Consider the following 16,463-nt stretch of genomic DNA (forward strand, 5'->3'; position numbering starts at 1 on the left):
CTGCTGTTTGCTTCAGCTCCCTCCCATCTCCTCTGTGCAGCTGTTCAGAAGGTCTGAGGATGAAAACCAGTCTGTATCTCCTTGTCCCCTGGCCACATCAGCCTGTGAGAGGCTGTTCTGAAGTGCCAGAGGTTGCTCTCCTCCAGGAGCACCTTGGATGGACCAGCACTGCTCCCTGGACTCCTCTGATGGTGGCTCCCATCCTTCCTGCCCTCCTGGGCTGTTCCAGTTTTACTGGAGGGACACCACCTCCAGCCTTGGCACCTTTCGCTTTTCTCCTTCCCCAGCTTCCCTCTGAGCAGGTTGATAAACCTAATGAGCTATTTAAGCAGCAAGAATACTAATGACCTTCCTTTAGCAAGTAGTTAGCAGAGCAGTGTTAATTATCCCTGGTGCAGAGTATCAGGGCAAGCAGATCAGAATTTCATTAGGGGCAAGGCAAGAAAAACTGTGGTAAATGCAGCAATTAAGATACTTTTTAATGAAAGTTATACCTGGAGGTGCAGATTTCACAGAGTCTTGGCCCAGTTTGAAACAGCCTTTTTGTTGATTTGGTTTGAAGGAGTTTACCTCACCAAGGATATCTGTATGGAAAGTAGCTCTATGTGTAAAGACTTGCCTGCCTGAGGAAGCAGAATTAATGTATTATGGTTTAAAATTTATATTTTATGGCTTAAAATGCTATGGCTGCTTCAGAGTAGGACATGCTTACTCTGGAAGGACATTTTTTCCAGCTTAGTTTGCTAGACTAAAACAGACCTCAGCCCACTGGGAGTCAAATCCACTTCTGTCTGACTTAAAACCAGGGTATAGCAATGAAGGGTGGGGTTGGGATGTGATGCTGCAGTCTGGCTGTTCTGTCCCTGGGTGACCCATGCAGCCATTCCTCAAACATGGCCCATTAGGTGCCTGCTGGGGGTTACACAGCCCTGTCCCTCCTGCCAAAGCAGGCTAAGAGATGAGCTCAAGGTCAAAAAGGCAGTATTGTCCTGAAACAAAAATGTGCAAAATACTCCCCTGCTGTAACATTCACATTCTCTGAAAAAATCCCTTCTCCCAGGGTTTTTCTCCTGGGCAGCTGAGAAGCCTCAGAGAAAAGGAAAACAATTCTGCTCTCATTTGCTTCTCCTGTGCTGTGCTCATGTGGAATGTGTTTGGAGATTGTTTACCCACAGGTGATTGTTCCATTGCATTCTGCTGGGAGTTGTTTTCACTCTTTGGCCAATCAAGGCCAAGCTGTGTCAGGACTCTGGAGAGAGTCAGGAGTTTTCATTATTATCTTTTTAGCATTCTGTAAGTATCCTTTCTGTATTCTTTAGTATAGTTTAGTATTCTTTAATATAATATAGTATCATAAAGTAATAAATTAGCTTTCTGAGAACATGGAGTCAGATTCATCATTCCTGCCTTTGTTGGGCCATTTCCCAGCAAATACAATATCCTGCCATCCCTCTCTGGTTCATGGACCATCAGGAGATATCCCAGTGCTCTTGTGGGGCTGAGGATGGAACAGAGGTCTCTGTCTTGTTGCCTTTTGCAGCCATGTTCTAATATAGTGTACATGGGTCTGTATAAGCAGCATCTCCCATCACCTGATAGAGTTGGTAGATGAATTGTGACACACATTTATGGTTTTTAGTGTTCTTTCTTTCCCAAGTGCCAGCTGCCTGACAGGTGTGGTGAGACCCTGATGGCACCACTCCTCCTGCAGAGATCTCTCCCCACATTCATGCTTGGGTGTGACCCACACTGTGGTGGGTGAAATGGGACTTGGCCTTGCCAGTCTGAACATCCACTGTGCTTGCCAGGGAAATGATGTGAGGGTGAGAACCTCCAGCCCCTCCTCCTTATTACCTGTTTCTTCAAGCAGTAACTTTAAATTGAAGATTTCTCTGGTCCTGAGTAATTAAAAGCCTTTTTCATAGTGCACTGGAGGCCAAATTTTTGACATAGCTGTCAGCTGCAAAAGAAGAGGAGAATTAACCACCTGGAGACCAGTCCTCATGGGATTGATCTCCTCATTGCAGCGAGCTAACAAGCTTCCCACTTCTGATGAGTCAGGAACAGATAAAATTTAAGTCTGTTAATAAAATACCAAATGACTTCCCATCTCTAAAATGCTCTGTACCCAGGGTTCACAGCCTGGTTTTGGTGTTTTTTCTTTCAGAGTTCTGTGCATCTGTCATGTTCATGACCTTGTTAGATGTTCAGGTTCTCTGTATTTTTGATAAATGTTTCATGTAGGTGAAAGTATCTCAGTAGACAAAGCCCAGAAATCCAAAGCAGGTCATTGTTGCACTCGAGTATTTCAAGCTCTGTCTCATCTGCTCTGTCACTCCTCTGTGCACTGAAAACCTCCTTAAATAAATGTTTTCTTCCTCTGAGCTGCCAAGGATCCTGCATGCTCCCAAGATGGGCAGTTTTCATGGTGCTGAGCACCTTTCAGAATGTGTCCAGATTCTCTTCAACACAAGGATTCACTTTGCTTTTGTGGGATATACAGACAGGGAAGGGGCCCATGCAGCCAGGGGAGGTGGGGACAGGGATTCTGCTAAAGGTCCTGTGCCCCAGACCTGTTTCTGCATGGGAATGGGCACCCCCATCCCTGCTCATTCACCTACCTGGGTCATGGCAGTTCCTTCACATGCCCCATGGTAGGAGGCATCTCTCTCTGGGATCAGAGAAAGGCCAGTCTCAACTTAGAAAATCCCTGGGCACACCAGACCAGAGAGAAATGCAGTTAATGATTTGAGGAAAAGAGACTTCCAGCCCTCTCCAGGGTAAATGGGGCAGATATTGCTCTGATGTACCAAGTCCATGTCCTGGCACAGCAAGCAGCATCCCTATGGAGTATCTTTATTTACTGTAGCCTTTTTCAAGGCAGCACCATGTATTTAATGCAGCCTGGTCATCCTGGGAGAGGGACAATATCATTAAAAAAACAGGTTTGCTTCCTCTTATTATAAACTGTTCCTCATGCCACTTAGCACAGTGTCAACTCTTCTGCTCCCCCCAAGCCCAGCAAATTGTTTACTTTATAAAATCCCTTCTTTTTGCTTTCTCAGCTTCATTTTCATTCACAGTCCATTTTTTAAGAAAATTAAAGAAATCTTTCATATTCACTCTGACTTGAGAGTGGGTGGATCTCAAACCACTGTGGGGTTACAGGGAATACTGTGTTAGGAACTGTACTGAAATGATCAGCCAGGGAGAACCTGGCTTGTATCAAACTGGTAATCATGGAAATCAGATATTTGTGCCAGAAAAACTCTTTTATGTAGCAGGATTTGTGCCCAAGTGGCAACATCAGAAACTTAGAGAAGCCAATTGCGGAGGAATTGAAATATTGACTCAGCAACAAGAGAGGAGGAAATGAAACAGTGATTTCAGAGATGTTCTTACCATTACACTGTGTAATTAATAAATCAGTTAATTTACCCACCCAGACTGTTCAGGAGGGACAGAACATGGAATCCAGATGCCTTCCTTGGGCTCCAGCCCACCTTGGCATCTCCTGTGTCCATGGCCTGCAGCCTGTTCCAAAGCACACACCACACTCTTCCCACGACAGTAATGAAGCTTCCCTTTGTTCCCCTGATGTTTCCTGCACTCAGATGGAGACACAGGTGGGGGTTTGGGGCTGGGATGGTGCCACTGCAGCTGCACTGCTGGTTCTGCAGAAAGCAGGAGCTGTCTGCAGCTGGGCTCCATCCAGGTGCTGCCACCAGCTGAGCACACACTGTCCTGTTCTGCTCTCAAAGTGCCTCAAGCTGAGTTTATTCAGCAAAGTCATTCCTCTTGCTCTGAGCTCTGTGCTGCACAGCAAGGGAGGAGATGTGAATTTCACAGCCAGGTTGGTTGTTGGGAAGGATGAAAGTTTGACAAGAAAGTCTCACAGATGCTTAGCAGAAAGATTTTTGAATGTAGAATCTGAAGAAGGAATAGAAATGAAAGCAAGTTTTGATCTAGAAGAAAAGAATTGCTGAGCCAGTCTCACTGGATAACCAAGGAGGCAAAGGGTGTGTGAGTTAGAAGGGATTTTTATGGCTTAGAGCAAAGGATAAACCCACCCCAAACAAGAAGATGTTTTTACCAAGCAGGAAGAGAGCACAGGCAAACAAGGCAGCAAATGTTGCCAGTAGATAAAAGGTCTCAGAATTTTCCACTGCAAGAAAACTGAAACACAACTTCTAGCTTAAACTGTAATGTACCAACTTTTAGTGATTGGAGAACAGTAACATGAATATGGTAATTACAGTAGTTATGATAGGCTGTAGATAATAGTTAAGGTACAGATTGGTTCTACTGTATGAAGATGCTCAGCAAAGAAAAGTCTATAATGCATTTGTAACCAAAAGAAAAGTCTATAATGCAATGTAACCAAAAGAAAAGTCTATAATGCATTGTAACCTAAACTCAGGGTCTCAGGGCCTGCCTGCAGCTGGAGCTGACAGCTGTGGGCACAGCTCTGTCACCCACAACCCTGGACTGCTGGAACACTTTGGATCCAATAAATTGCATTTTCACTGCATCTCTAATTCAGGCTCTTACAGTTGGTATCAAAGACTTGTGATTAAACTGCAGAGCAGCAACAGGACTTCCCTCTTGATTTTCCACCCCCACGTTCTGCATAGATGTTTTGAAGCTTTTTGGCACCTCCCAGCTGGAGGAACAAAGGAAGGAATCCCACACACGACTCCGTGCTGCAGAGCTGGCACCGGCCACACGCAGCCCCCGCAGTTTGTTACTCATCTTAGAGAGAAGACACCAAAAATTATGCTTGATTGGGTCCTGCCAAATCACAGTTGGCCAGCTCAGGATGCTGTCATTGCAAGGAAAACCCAAAACTGGCAGTACAGAGCAGAGCATTTGGCAAATGGTGTGTCATTCTTGGAGCCTAGGTCTGTAATTATGTCCTGTGTCCTCTTGAGAGGAGATGCCAAAGTTCCAGCCTTAGCAGGTGGTTTGGAACAAGCTAACAGAGAGCAGGAAAAACATATATGTGGACCCTGGTAAAATCCTAGAGTTTAGAGATGAAGACACTGGGGAGTGTATTATATGGAACCTGGGTGAGGAAGCCCAGCAGGCTTGGTGGAAAGAATTATGCCTTGAAAGGGAGGAAAGGCATTTTTTTTCTAAACTGTGCATTTACAGAATGTGTTTGGTTAAAAATGAAAAATACAGCAGATTTAATAATAACATGATTTGTTGCTAGAAAAGGTCAACACAATTTGCTGCATTAGAAGGGAAGGTGTGAGACAAACTGCATTGGGAGATTTATCTTTTGGAGACTTTACACTTTCAAAGCTGTTTTTTAGCCTAGAATGTCATACCATCCATGGAGAAAGCAATCAGAACCACATGCATGGCTTTTCATCCTCTGCTGCTGACTTACCATGTCAATTTGTCAAGTGATTTATTGTCTGGTCCTTTTAGAGAATAACTTTATCCATTCCCCAAAATGAAAAGTGCTTTAGATTTCTGTTTTAGAATATCCTCAATTCTGGCTATTGCAGTCTGACAGAGACATTGACTCAATGCCAAATTCTGGTTCATAATGAAGAGTAAGGGAAATGTTTGGAATTAAGGTGTGTGGATACAAAAGGGAATTAACGACCAGCTGATGTCCCTGAATGCAGAGCACATTCTGCTACTTTCCTGTGGTGCATCCTTTTCACATTCAAGTCTTGAGTCTCACATAAGAATTGTTTGCAACACTCGTGTTTTTCTTCGTGTGTTTTACACTGTGAATAAAGTTCTTTTTGAGAGGACTAGAACTCTTCTACATCCCAAGCACTGAAATGTTCTCCTCATCCTTTCTAGGGCAGGGAATGAAACAGAGAAATGAGGCTAAGACCCTTCAATTCTTTCTGTAGTTACACTCTTGCAGTGTTGATTCACTCCCCTTATTGGAGGCGGCTCCATCCTGGAGGGCAGGATGTGCATGTGCAGTAGTGTCCCCTCAGCACTGGGCTGGCAGCTCCTCCTTTCATCCCTCCCTAGGAGCCAGGCTGGGCTGTGAGAGGGGCCTAAACACACTGAGACCCCCAGTGCCCCAAATCTCCCTGCTCAAACACAGCCAGTGACCTGTTCTTTGGAGCCCCCATGAGCATCATGCTCCTGGCACCTTCTGTTGGTCAGGCACCTCCTCACACACATTTACCTTCCATGTCACTGCAGGGTGTGAGCTGGTGATTGCTCCTGCATGTGACAGTTCTTCTTTTCACTGTCAAGATTTAAGCCTTGAATGTCAGAACTTGCTTGTAGGTTGTGTTTGACTCCAACTTTTCCATTACCAGTGATGTGGCAGTTTTGAAGTTGCTGCACAAGCTTTGACTATTTCTGGAGCTGATTTGTGTGTGTGCACAGTAGCAGGATTTTTTTGTTCCAAATTCCCTGCAGTCTTTTGGTATAAATTAGTGTTTCTCCCCCAACAAAAGGTCATGGATAAAAACAGAGCTGGACATTTAAATACCCAATGCCTTGAGACCCACCCCAACTGCTGCTACCTCTCTCTTGGATTTATGGAGAGTAAAATTGTTTGCTGGGCAGTAAATATTAAAATGTGGAAGTTTAAACTACAGACATGCATTTCATTTTACTGAGTTCTAGCAAAAGCTTTTCATAACAAACTAAATAGTGCTGTTGTATGTCTCTGCTCCTTTGTGTAGGTGTAAATAATTTGTGTTTGCTTTCATGTAATGATGCTTTTTGGTTGTCAGAAGGTGCAGATTGACTTGATCCGTAAATTTGGTGGTGTGCAGTGCCAGCACAGCCCCATGTCTGAGCCTGGGACAGAGCCATGTCTTGTACACAATTACACTTCAGGCTTGGGGGGTTGGAAGAAGGAATGAGCCCCATATACCTCAGACATGGGCATAAAGCCCCCAGGTTCCAATTATTTTTCTCCAAATCAGATGGGATCTGGTTTGGAAAACATTTTCCCCCCTTCCCACTCAGTACTCAGAAATGGAATTTAATACCTTCCTTTGCTGAAAGGTAGATCAGGTGTGGGAGTGAGCAGGACCTGATAGGAACTGCAGAAGATTGGTCACTGCCTCAGCCCTGAGCAGCACCAGCATGGCCCTGCTGGCTCCCCAGGGTGTTTGGGCAGGGCAGCAAGGTCACACACCCACTGATGCTGTCACTGGCACTGCCTGGGAGAACATGGAAAGGGCTGTGGGAATAATATTAGATCAGGCCAGAGGAGTGACAGCAAGAGGAGAGCCCCTGCCCAGCCTCAGAGCAGAAACTGCCCAGGCTCCAGTGTGGAAGGCTGAAGGGTGTGAGGGACAGTCAGCTTGTACTGAACACACTGTTCCATTTTAAAGCTCACACATGTTTGGTGGGTGGTTGTTTCAGGAGTTGTGTTCCCTTCACTCTCATGGTGTCTCTTTTTCATCTGAGTGATTCATTTTTCTGCTCCTCTCTCGTAGATCTCCGACCTGATACGACAAAGCACAAAGGAGTCTCCAGTGTGGGAGTTCCTCAGCCTGGGTTATGCTCTCATGCTCTGCCCGTTCGTGGTTGTCCTGGGAGGGATGTTCTTCCTGGCCACAGCCCTCTTCTTCCTCAGTGACCGAGCCAAAGCTGAGCAACAGTGAGTAGCCTGGCCATTGCCAACGGGGAGGCACCACAGCCTGTTTGCTCTCTTGAACCTTATGCTTGTCCTCTTGCCCTGGCTTTGGCCCTTCCAGGTAAAGGATGTTGGGTTGTGTGTTCAGAACCTGGGCTCAGCAGAGTGCATGAGGCTGCACGAAGCACAGGGGCTTGGGTCATGCTGGCTGGGCATCCTTTACACGCTTCTGCTCTGGTGGATCTCAGTTGTTGGCCACGTGGCTCAGAGGGGAGCACAGGCCCCTCACACCCTTGCCTGAGCATGTCAGAGCCCAGGCTGTCCATGGCGAGGGGCTGCTGGGTGCTGGAACTGGTGGAGTGTGAGGTGAGGAGCAGGAGGTGCTCCCCAGAGCTTGGTGGTCAAGGCTGCACCCACCCACCTCCATCCCCAGAGCCCCACTCAGCACCTCTGCCAGCCAAGAACATGAGGCAAGGAAGCAGCAAGCTGTGTGTGGGGACATGTGCACTCAAGGGTTGCTATGATAAAGAGTCTTTCCCAGTCCCTTCTTGCAGCTTCATGAAAGAAAAGCTACTGTTTTTCAGTAAAGAAACCGATTCGGATCATCTCACGGTTGGCAACTACAGTAATTCAGAAGACGCTTCCACATGACATACAAACTTCTGGGGTTAGTCTCTTTCTCATCATTGTTGAAAAATAAGAGTTACTATGTGTAATGTCATGCTGAATATGTGGCTAGGTGACTAGTCTGGTGTTGGCTGTGAGTTGCCTTTGCTTTTCCCTCGCTGGAGAATGGGAGCCTTGATTTACCTTAAGGAGGAGGGCCCTGGAATATCAATCCAGGTGTAGTAGAGGTGGAAGGAAAATTAGATGTTTGGAGTTGACATAAGTGTGTGAACAGTTTGGGTGATACTTTCTGGCTCACACTGTCTTATCAGATGGATGAAAGAGATTTGGAAGCAGTGCCACAGATGGTGCTGTGGCCCTGTAAGTGCAGTTCCACCCTCCTTTTACTAGCATACAGAAATACCAAAGAAAGGAGAAGTTCCTCTATTTTATTTTATTAAACTTTGTGGAAAAGCAAGACCTCATGTCATAATGATGGGAAGTCCTACAGAGTTGACCTTCAGTGTGGCTTTGGGGACATCATCACATCCTGGTTTTGCCAGGATGTGTGTGCCTGGTTTGTTATCTGCATACAAGAGTCTTAAATGGCAGGAAGGGAAGTTGGAGATTAGGTGCTAGGAAGGACTTTCTAAGAGAAAACAAGGTAAATCCTACAGCAGATTATTTGGGTAAGCCACGAAAGCTGTCCCTTGTTTCCCTCCCTGGCATGGCATGAGGCAGGAAGGTGGGATCTGCTCTCCAGCTTATGGATCTGCTCTCCAGCCCTGTTTTGGGCTTGTGCAGATAAGCTGTCCATGCCAGCCCAGGCAGTGACCACCTGGTGACATGGCAAGGTGAACAGAAGTTTCTGAGTGCTCAGGGTGGTTTTTTTTTGCTGCAAGGATCCAAAAGTCCTACTTGGTCAGTGCAGCAGATGAAACCCCCTCTGCAGCATTTTCCTTTGCTTAAGGTGCTCACCTGATAATAGGAAAGCTTCTGGGCTTGTCTTTCCTGTGTTCAGAGAGGAGAGTGCTCATTCCCCTTCTGGCTGTGGTGATTTGTGTCCCTTTGCATCACACGTGCTGCCAGTGTGTCATGAGAGCACCTCAGGTGGTGAAGGAGGGGCTCAGGGTTCAGACAGTGAAGAGTCTCAGGTCACTCCCATTTTTTAGCATGTCAAGCCCACCTGGACCTTTATGCTGAGCAGGGCACTGTGGTATCCAGCTGTTCTCAGCTCCAGGGCAGATCTCAAGGAGGAGGGTTTGGTTCACTCAGGAGACACCACAGGTCTCAGGCTGGTCACCAGCTGGGTGGCTCTGCTTGGCTGCCATTACTGCTGTGCCTTACACAGTTGTTCTGACAAAGCCCCAGCTTGCACAGCAGTGTTAATGTGGGAGGGAGATCACATCCACACCTCTAATTGCTCCCACACAAAAGGGATTATTCTTCTGCTGCTGTCTGCCCTTAGCAGCTTTGGTTGTACTCTGTCCACATCCAGAGCAACCAACCTCACAAACAGCCACTGCTCCATTCTTAGAAGAAAAACATTCAGGTTTCAAATCTGGTTTTGTTTCTCTTTCAGCATCATTCCCTTTCCTGACTCACACTTTGTTTATGAATTTTTTATTAGTCAGTCACAGATATTTTGTGTTGCAAACTGGGGAGAACAAGTGTCATAAATAATGGTTAATAAAATAATTTCTCTCAAGTGACTCCTAGGAAGGGTACTCTTTCTGGGGTGTGCCCACTCCTATGTTAAAAATACACTGTGGCATCCTGCAGTGAGATTCCTGGAGTGCAGCTTCCCTCAAGTTACTGAGAAGTGAGAGTGGAGTAAGAGAGAAGTAAGGCTGGAGACTGTGGAGGGACCCTTGTGCAGCAGGGTCTGTGCTGTCAACCAGGTCCCATCTGCCCCCTCCAGCAGCTTCAGTGCTTCCTCAGAATTTATGGGGCAGGATTTATTTGTTAGCATCTCCATGCTTGCCTGTGAGAGGAGAGGTAACAGCATTTTGCTATTAGTGGATAAAAACCCCAGATGCACCGTCCAGCTCCCACCTGTCAGTCCATCTGCCCTTGGCATCACACACCTTTGGCAGGGGCTGCTTTCTGCCCAGCCAGCCCTCCCCTCCATCCTACCTATTACTTGCTGGGTACAGAGGAATTTCTATTTCAGGCTGCCTTGTTTTCCCTGTGCAGCCAGTCCTGCTGCTCAGACAACAGGAGCTGGGAGCTGGCTTTGCCAAAAGAAATCAATTAACCTGCGGGAGCGGCGTCGCACGCCAGGGATTAACGCCATCCATCACTGCCAGGCACAGGGCACAGGGCACTGCACCACCTCCCTAGTGACCCAGCACGGAAGGGAGGAGTGGAACACTGCTCCCACAGCCCCTGGAAGCTGAGCTGTCCCTGCTTTAGCTGCCACACTCCTGTGAAATGTCATTCAGGGAATTATTGCTGGGATTTCTGCGTTTGTTTGTTTCTTTGTGTAACCGGCTCTGGGCATTTGTTTAGAAATAATTTCTTCTTCCAGGCAGGGCAGATACCAGGATAGCAACTCTTTCCTGTAAAGCTTCCTCCAGTTTCCACCATGCTTCCTTTCAAAAAAAAAAGAATTTCCAGGCTTTCACACTACTTTTATCATTGCCACAATTCCTGGCATATTTTGTATTTTTTTAGCACAGGAATTCCAGTCAACAAGGCTGCTCACAAAACACAAATGAAAAAATTCTTTCCATAGAAATTCTTTTTTTAAAACAAAATTCTTTTATTACTATTTTCATGCTGCTTCAGAAGTCTGACATCTTAAAGAGGCTTTTAGAAAATGTAGTACTAGCAGAGAACAGGATAGCACATCATTCTGTGCTAATAATCCAGTCATTTTGGGGACTAGTTCTATAACACAAATTTAATCCCACCATTCCAAAGTGATAAGAAAGAATAAACAGTAAAGAATGGGTTCTGTAAGAGGTCTTAGGCACTAGCAATGATAAATACTTCAATTGTTTTTTAAACCACTCAAGTACAATCCTTCTGTGATATCACTTGACTGTGTTGTTGTTTCTTTCCTGCTCTGCACTCTGCAGAGGAGACTTAAAGCAGTTGTGTTTAATTTCCAAACATCAGCACTCTGACCTGTAATTCTCTTACCTGCCTGAGGGACATTGGTGAGACCCAAGCTAAATTTTAGACTCTCCTGCCATGGCAGAGCCCTCTGGAGTGGATCAGAAATCTGATGATTGCACTTTTATCCTCAGGCTCCATCCCAGGTACCTGTGCAGCCCTGCTAAGGAGCCATTTCCAAGGCTGGGAGCAGTCCAGGTTCTTCTCTCCATGGAAGTAGAAGCCCAGCAGTGCTGAGTTGTGTCTGTGGTTTGTGTGCATCCCTTCCTCACTCACAGTGTGGAGCACACAAACAAAGCTTCACCCTGCAGGGCTGCAGAAGAAAAGCCCACACTGGGTATTTGATAGAAACTCCATCAATAATTAGGAAAAATGTGCTATGTTTTAATTAGAAAAAGGGATTCAAAAAAGTCCCTTTCCCGAGCTGTGACAGCTTTTGGGTCCCAGGGATATAAATCACCATAATCAGTGTGTAGCAGGGTCCTCTCCTGGGCAGTGAGTGCAGTGATCCTGCAGCCCTGTCCCCAGCCATGGCCACTCCCAGCTGCTGCTGAGGGAAAACCAAATTCATCTGGATTCAAGGAGAATTCTTGGCATACAGGGACTTTGCCATGCAGGAGGAGATTTTAAATTCTCACTGAAAAATCACCCTGTGCAGGTGTGGGATACTCTGCTCCTCAAAGGATTTTGTTCTTTTAACTTCTTCTTTGTTTGGTTCATTTTTTTAAACTTAATCCCTGGTTTTACACCTGGAAACATTAGATTTTCTGTTTTTTTCCAGAGGTATGAAAAGATGCTTAGGATGGGTGTCCAAGTTTTATACTGGCTCAGTCCCTCTGTGCATGGTAGAGGCTGATGTTTCTGCCAAGGACACAGCAATGCACATCAGGCAGCAGGATGCAACTGCAGAGGGGATCCCTGGTGCAGCCAGAGCAGGAATAAACTGATGCAGATATTGAGAACAAAACTGAAGCTGAAGCTGCACTGATGCAGATATTGAGAACAAAAGAATTCAAGTCTTTAACCAGTGACCACTCAGCACATGAGAGCCTGCAAGCCTGAATCCTTCACCCCTTTGTTTGCATAATAAGAATTAGGTTATTTAAACAACTCAAGGTATTTCTTTTCTTCTAAAATGAAAATTAAACATTTAATAAGAAAAAAAAATTACTCTTAACACCTGTGATCTGATGTGGAAGCTCTTGGTGAGTAGAAGTGCTGGTGGACATTTAATTTTAAAAGTGGTATGTACAAACACTAGAAAAAAAATCCTCTACAGAGGAGATAGCAAAATCCACAAAAAGAACCATCCCTAGTCCAGACACTTCTGCTGTCTTAAACATGGCACATCTTCAAATTGCATTACAGGAAAAATGAGAATAATCCATTTTCAGGCTCTTTCTTCTGCCTCCTATCAGGCTTATTTTTAGCCTTTTGCAGAACTGGATACAAAATTATCTCCCAGTTCTCCTATTGCAGCAATTTGAAAGTGTCTGACCTTATTTTTGCTTTGCAGATTCTATTATGTGGGACAGGGGAAGGACTCACAGAGCTGTCAAACCTCCCTTTCTCTCATTTTTCTGTGGCAGCAGCTGGAGGCAGAAAGGACCCACCAGGTGACCTGATGCTGCTGCCATTAACCATTTCCCAGGTGTTGAGGTGGCAGCTGACTGGTGCTGAGTGTGCCCCATTCTGGTAGTTTGCATTGCCAAAGAGAACATTCCTTCTCTGAAATTGCTGGAGCTGTATCACAGAGGGTTTTATGGGATGCTGGACACTTATTTTAGAGAGATGTGTCAGTGCTGCATTGAGGCAGGGTTTGGATTTGAGGATTTCAGAAGCTGCAAGTGGATTTTAACAACTCCCAAAAAGGGATTTTTGAGAACAGTTTGCTCACTGTTGACACTCAGCTGCTTATGGGGAAGAATATTATTGCTTCATTTGTTTTGACTTTACAAAAGAACAATAATTAAACATTTCTACAGTGGTAGAAACTCACAATGTTTTTTTTAGCCCAAATAAGACATTGTTGGCCTTTGAAGCCACATGAATTAACAGCAAAAAGCCTGGATTAAATGCAGAGGGTCTGTGGTGATGGGAGGAGAGAGGCAAGGGGTGAGTTTTGAGTATCTGACAGTGGCATGATAAAAACTCACAGACTGCAGATGAACAAGATTAGACTATTAGATGGTTTATATGGAATCTGTGGTAAGAATACAAAGGGAGAGGTGGTGAAAATGTAAGTGGTTCTACTATTGGCTGGAAAAGCTCCTTGTAGAGCTGTTGGTTTCTCACCTGCTTACTGGCCATGTTTGTAACTCCATAAGCAGCTAGCAAAACCAAGAATGTAACAGCTTGGAGCTTGAATTTTAAATGCTGCTGCAGCTGGGAACTGCTGGTGCTATGCAGGTGGAAAATATTCTCATGCAGAGCAATTGCTGATTTGTTGTGCCACTTCAGCCACCCTGTGGATTTCCTGCAGGTCATGCAGGGGGTGGCAAAGGTCAGGGTGGGTTCTCACAGGCAGTTTGAGCTCAGCTGTGGTCCTGGCAGGGTGTTGGAAATGCTCTGTCAGAGCTCAGTGTTGGCAGCAGGAGCTTTGCAGAAGGATGGGGGAGGCTGCTGCTGGCACAGCTCTGGGAACCCCTGATCTGTGGAGGGGGCTGTGGGCAGAGCTCTGGGTTCTCCAAACCAAACTGACCTTCCCAGGTCCATCCCCTGGGCCAGAGAAAGGAAAACAACATTCCTGCACTATTCCCAGCTACTCAGTGCTCTCCCACAGCAAGAATGGAACTTCTCCATGAGCCTTATGCTGTAGGGAAGCCAAAGCTCACTGTTCCAAGAGCTCCAGATCAAGAACTACGTGGGAGTTCTCCTGCTGTCTTGGCTACTGACTGTGCTGTGAGCCCCAGGAAGGCAGAGGTTGTCCCTAGAATGTAAATCAGGATTGAAGGCACCTCCCCACAGGGTGCAAGGGGCACTGAAATCATATGCTACCAATGAACCAGCATGTCAATTGGTACTGGCATAGCAAAGGAGAATTCTTGGCATACAGGGACTTTGCCATGTAGGAGGAGGTTTTAAATTCTCACTGAGACAGATCCTTTGCTAAGGCTGCCCTGGCACAGAGACAAAATCTGATCAGATCCCACGCAGGTGACTGGAGCACTGAGCAGAAAGCAGCAGCCTTCCAAGCAAGAAACAATCTCTGACACAAGGAAATGGAAGAAATCATGAAAAATTCAGCCATGCTGTTTCCTGATGTCAGAGCATTTTGCAAAGGTATTGGCTTTTCTGAGCAGCAATGACCTCTCCTTGTGCAGCAGTCTGCAAGGCAGATCCTGTGCCTGTGGGTGTGTTAGAGCAACTTAATTGTGGCTGGGTCCTTGACCTGGGTCAGGCTTTAACCCCTCACAGCCACCCCAGAGCATTGGGAGAATTGGAAGGGTAAGAGCTGGAAAACCTGTGGGTTGAGTACAGTTTAATAGGGAAAGCAAAAGCTGCACCCCAAACAAAGCAAAACAAACCAAGGAATTCACTCCCCACTTCCCATGGCAGGTGGGTGTTGAGCCATCCCCCAGGAGAGCAGGGTCCCTTTAGACACAAATTACATGAAGGACAAACACCTTCCCTCCAAACATGCTCCCTTCCTCCTTCCTCCCCCACTTTGTATCCTGAGCACAGTGTCACAGGGTGTGGAATATCAGTTTGGGTCTCCTGCCATGGACACCCAATTCCTCACCAGCATGGCAGGACAAGGAGCAGAAAAGGCCTTGGCTCCATGCAAGCCCTGTTCAGGAATAACAAAAACATCTCTATATTATCACCCATGTTCAGCACAAATCCAAAACACAGCCCCACTCCAGACACTGGGAGGAAAATTCAATCAAATCTCCTCCAGCCAAACCCAGCACAGGCTGAGTGACATCTTTTAGAGAAACAGGGACAAGCAGTTGCAGTATTATCTCCAGTGATGCAGTAAGGTGTGTCCTAAGTGCTCTGGCTTGGTCATTCCCAAAGTTTCTGCCAGACCACTGCAAGCCAGGGGATTGCCAGGACTGTAACAGTGGAATGGAATGGATGGATGTTTCCTTGAGGCCTCCAGGCCAGGTTGGACAGGGCTTGGAGCCTCCTGATCTACTGGCATGTGTCCCTGCCCATGGCAAGGGTGGGAATGAGGTGATCTTCAAGGTCCCTTCCAACCCAGCCCCTTCCATGGTTCTGTTATTTCCCACACCTGGGAGCTCAGAGGCTGGTGAAAAGAGCTGTAGCATGAGGCAGTTCTTTTGGAGGATAAGAAGTATGTTTTTAATCAAGTGCCATCAGGATGTTCTACAGGATTTTCTATTTTAAGATTTAATTCGTTCTTATCTGCTTTTTATGTCATGTTTTCTCCCCCTTGCCATCCAATCATTCAATCAAAAGTGAGGCACTTCACTGCCTCTTTTCTCCATTATTTCAGAGGACATAATTGTATGTTGTTACACACATCTTCTGTGGCACTAAAACCCTCCACCTCAGTACTGAGCCCATCAATATCTGGCAGAATCATCCTTACAGAGACAGGCACAAAGTTTCAAGAGCCACATCTTCACAGACTTCAGGGGTCTGTGGCAGAGAACCCCCAAAGATTGGTGAGTTCTGGAGCTCGTTTCCATCCCGGTCCTTTGGGGCCCTGATTGATGCTGTAAACTGCTCATCTTCACATCTGTTCTGCTGCCTGGGAAAATAGCAGGAAAGGTTATTGATTTTTCCTTTATGCCAGTTTTCTCCTCAGTAAAGATGTGTGAAAGAGGAAAAAGGGAAGCTGACCCATGTTTCTGCCTCTGGAGACAAATCTGCACCTGGATTAAATGAACAGATGGAAAATACTGACAGTCTGTGCAGCTTTAAGGGGCTGAACCAAATAGAGGGGGAAACATATTTGCTGTACATGATTATCATATTTTGTTTACTAAACCCACTGACATGCAGGAAGAAAAGGGGATTTGAGCCAATTCATTTCTTCAGTGCAGCTGGAGGAGCCCCTGTCCCCAGCAGAGAGCTGTGACCCTGCAGTGACAGCAGTGACAGAGGGCAGTGACAGGGCAGAGGCAAGGGCAGCTGTGCAGGAGGGCTGGGCACAGCCAGCTCCTGTGTGAGCCTGGGGTGGAGAGCACAG

At 46.2% G+C, this 16,463-nt stretch overlaps 1 protein-coding gene across 3 annotated transcripts in view; it reads left to right on the forward strand.

Annotated features, from left to right (window-relative positions):
- LOC129129294 (sphingosine-1-phosphate transporter SPNS2-like) overlaps positions 1-16,463 on the forward strand; it is a 135,780-nt gene that overhangs the window by 109,412 nt on the left and 9,905 nt on the right. For 2 of the 3 annotated variants that reach the window (XR_013184832.1, XR_013184833.1), the window contains 2 exons: positions 7,437-7,600; positions 8,161-8,243. Coding sequence is in view for 1 of the 3 variants with exons in the window: in XM_054647094.2 (XP_054503069.1) it covers positions 7,437-7,600 (164 nt within the window). In the remaining 2 variants the exon portion in view is untranslated. The remainder of the gene's footprint in view (positions 1-7,436; positions 7,601-8,160; positions 8,244-16,463) is intronic. The other variant, XM_054647094.2, reaches the window with a different exon arrangement.

Source organism: Agelaius phoeniceus, chromosome 20 (genome assembly GCF_051311805.1).
Source record: "Agelaius phoeniceus isolate bAgePho1 chromosome 20, bAgePho1.hap1, whole genome shotgun sequence".
Classification (NCBI taxonomy): domain Eukaryota; kingdom Metazoa; phylum Chordata; class Aves; order Passeriformes; family Icteridae; genus Agelaius; species Agelaius phoeniceus.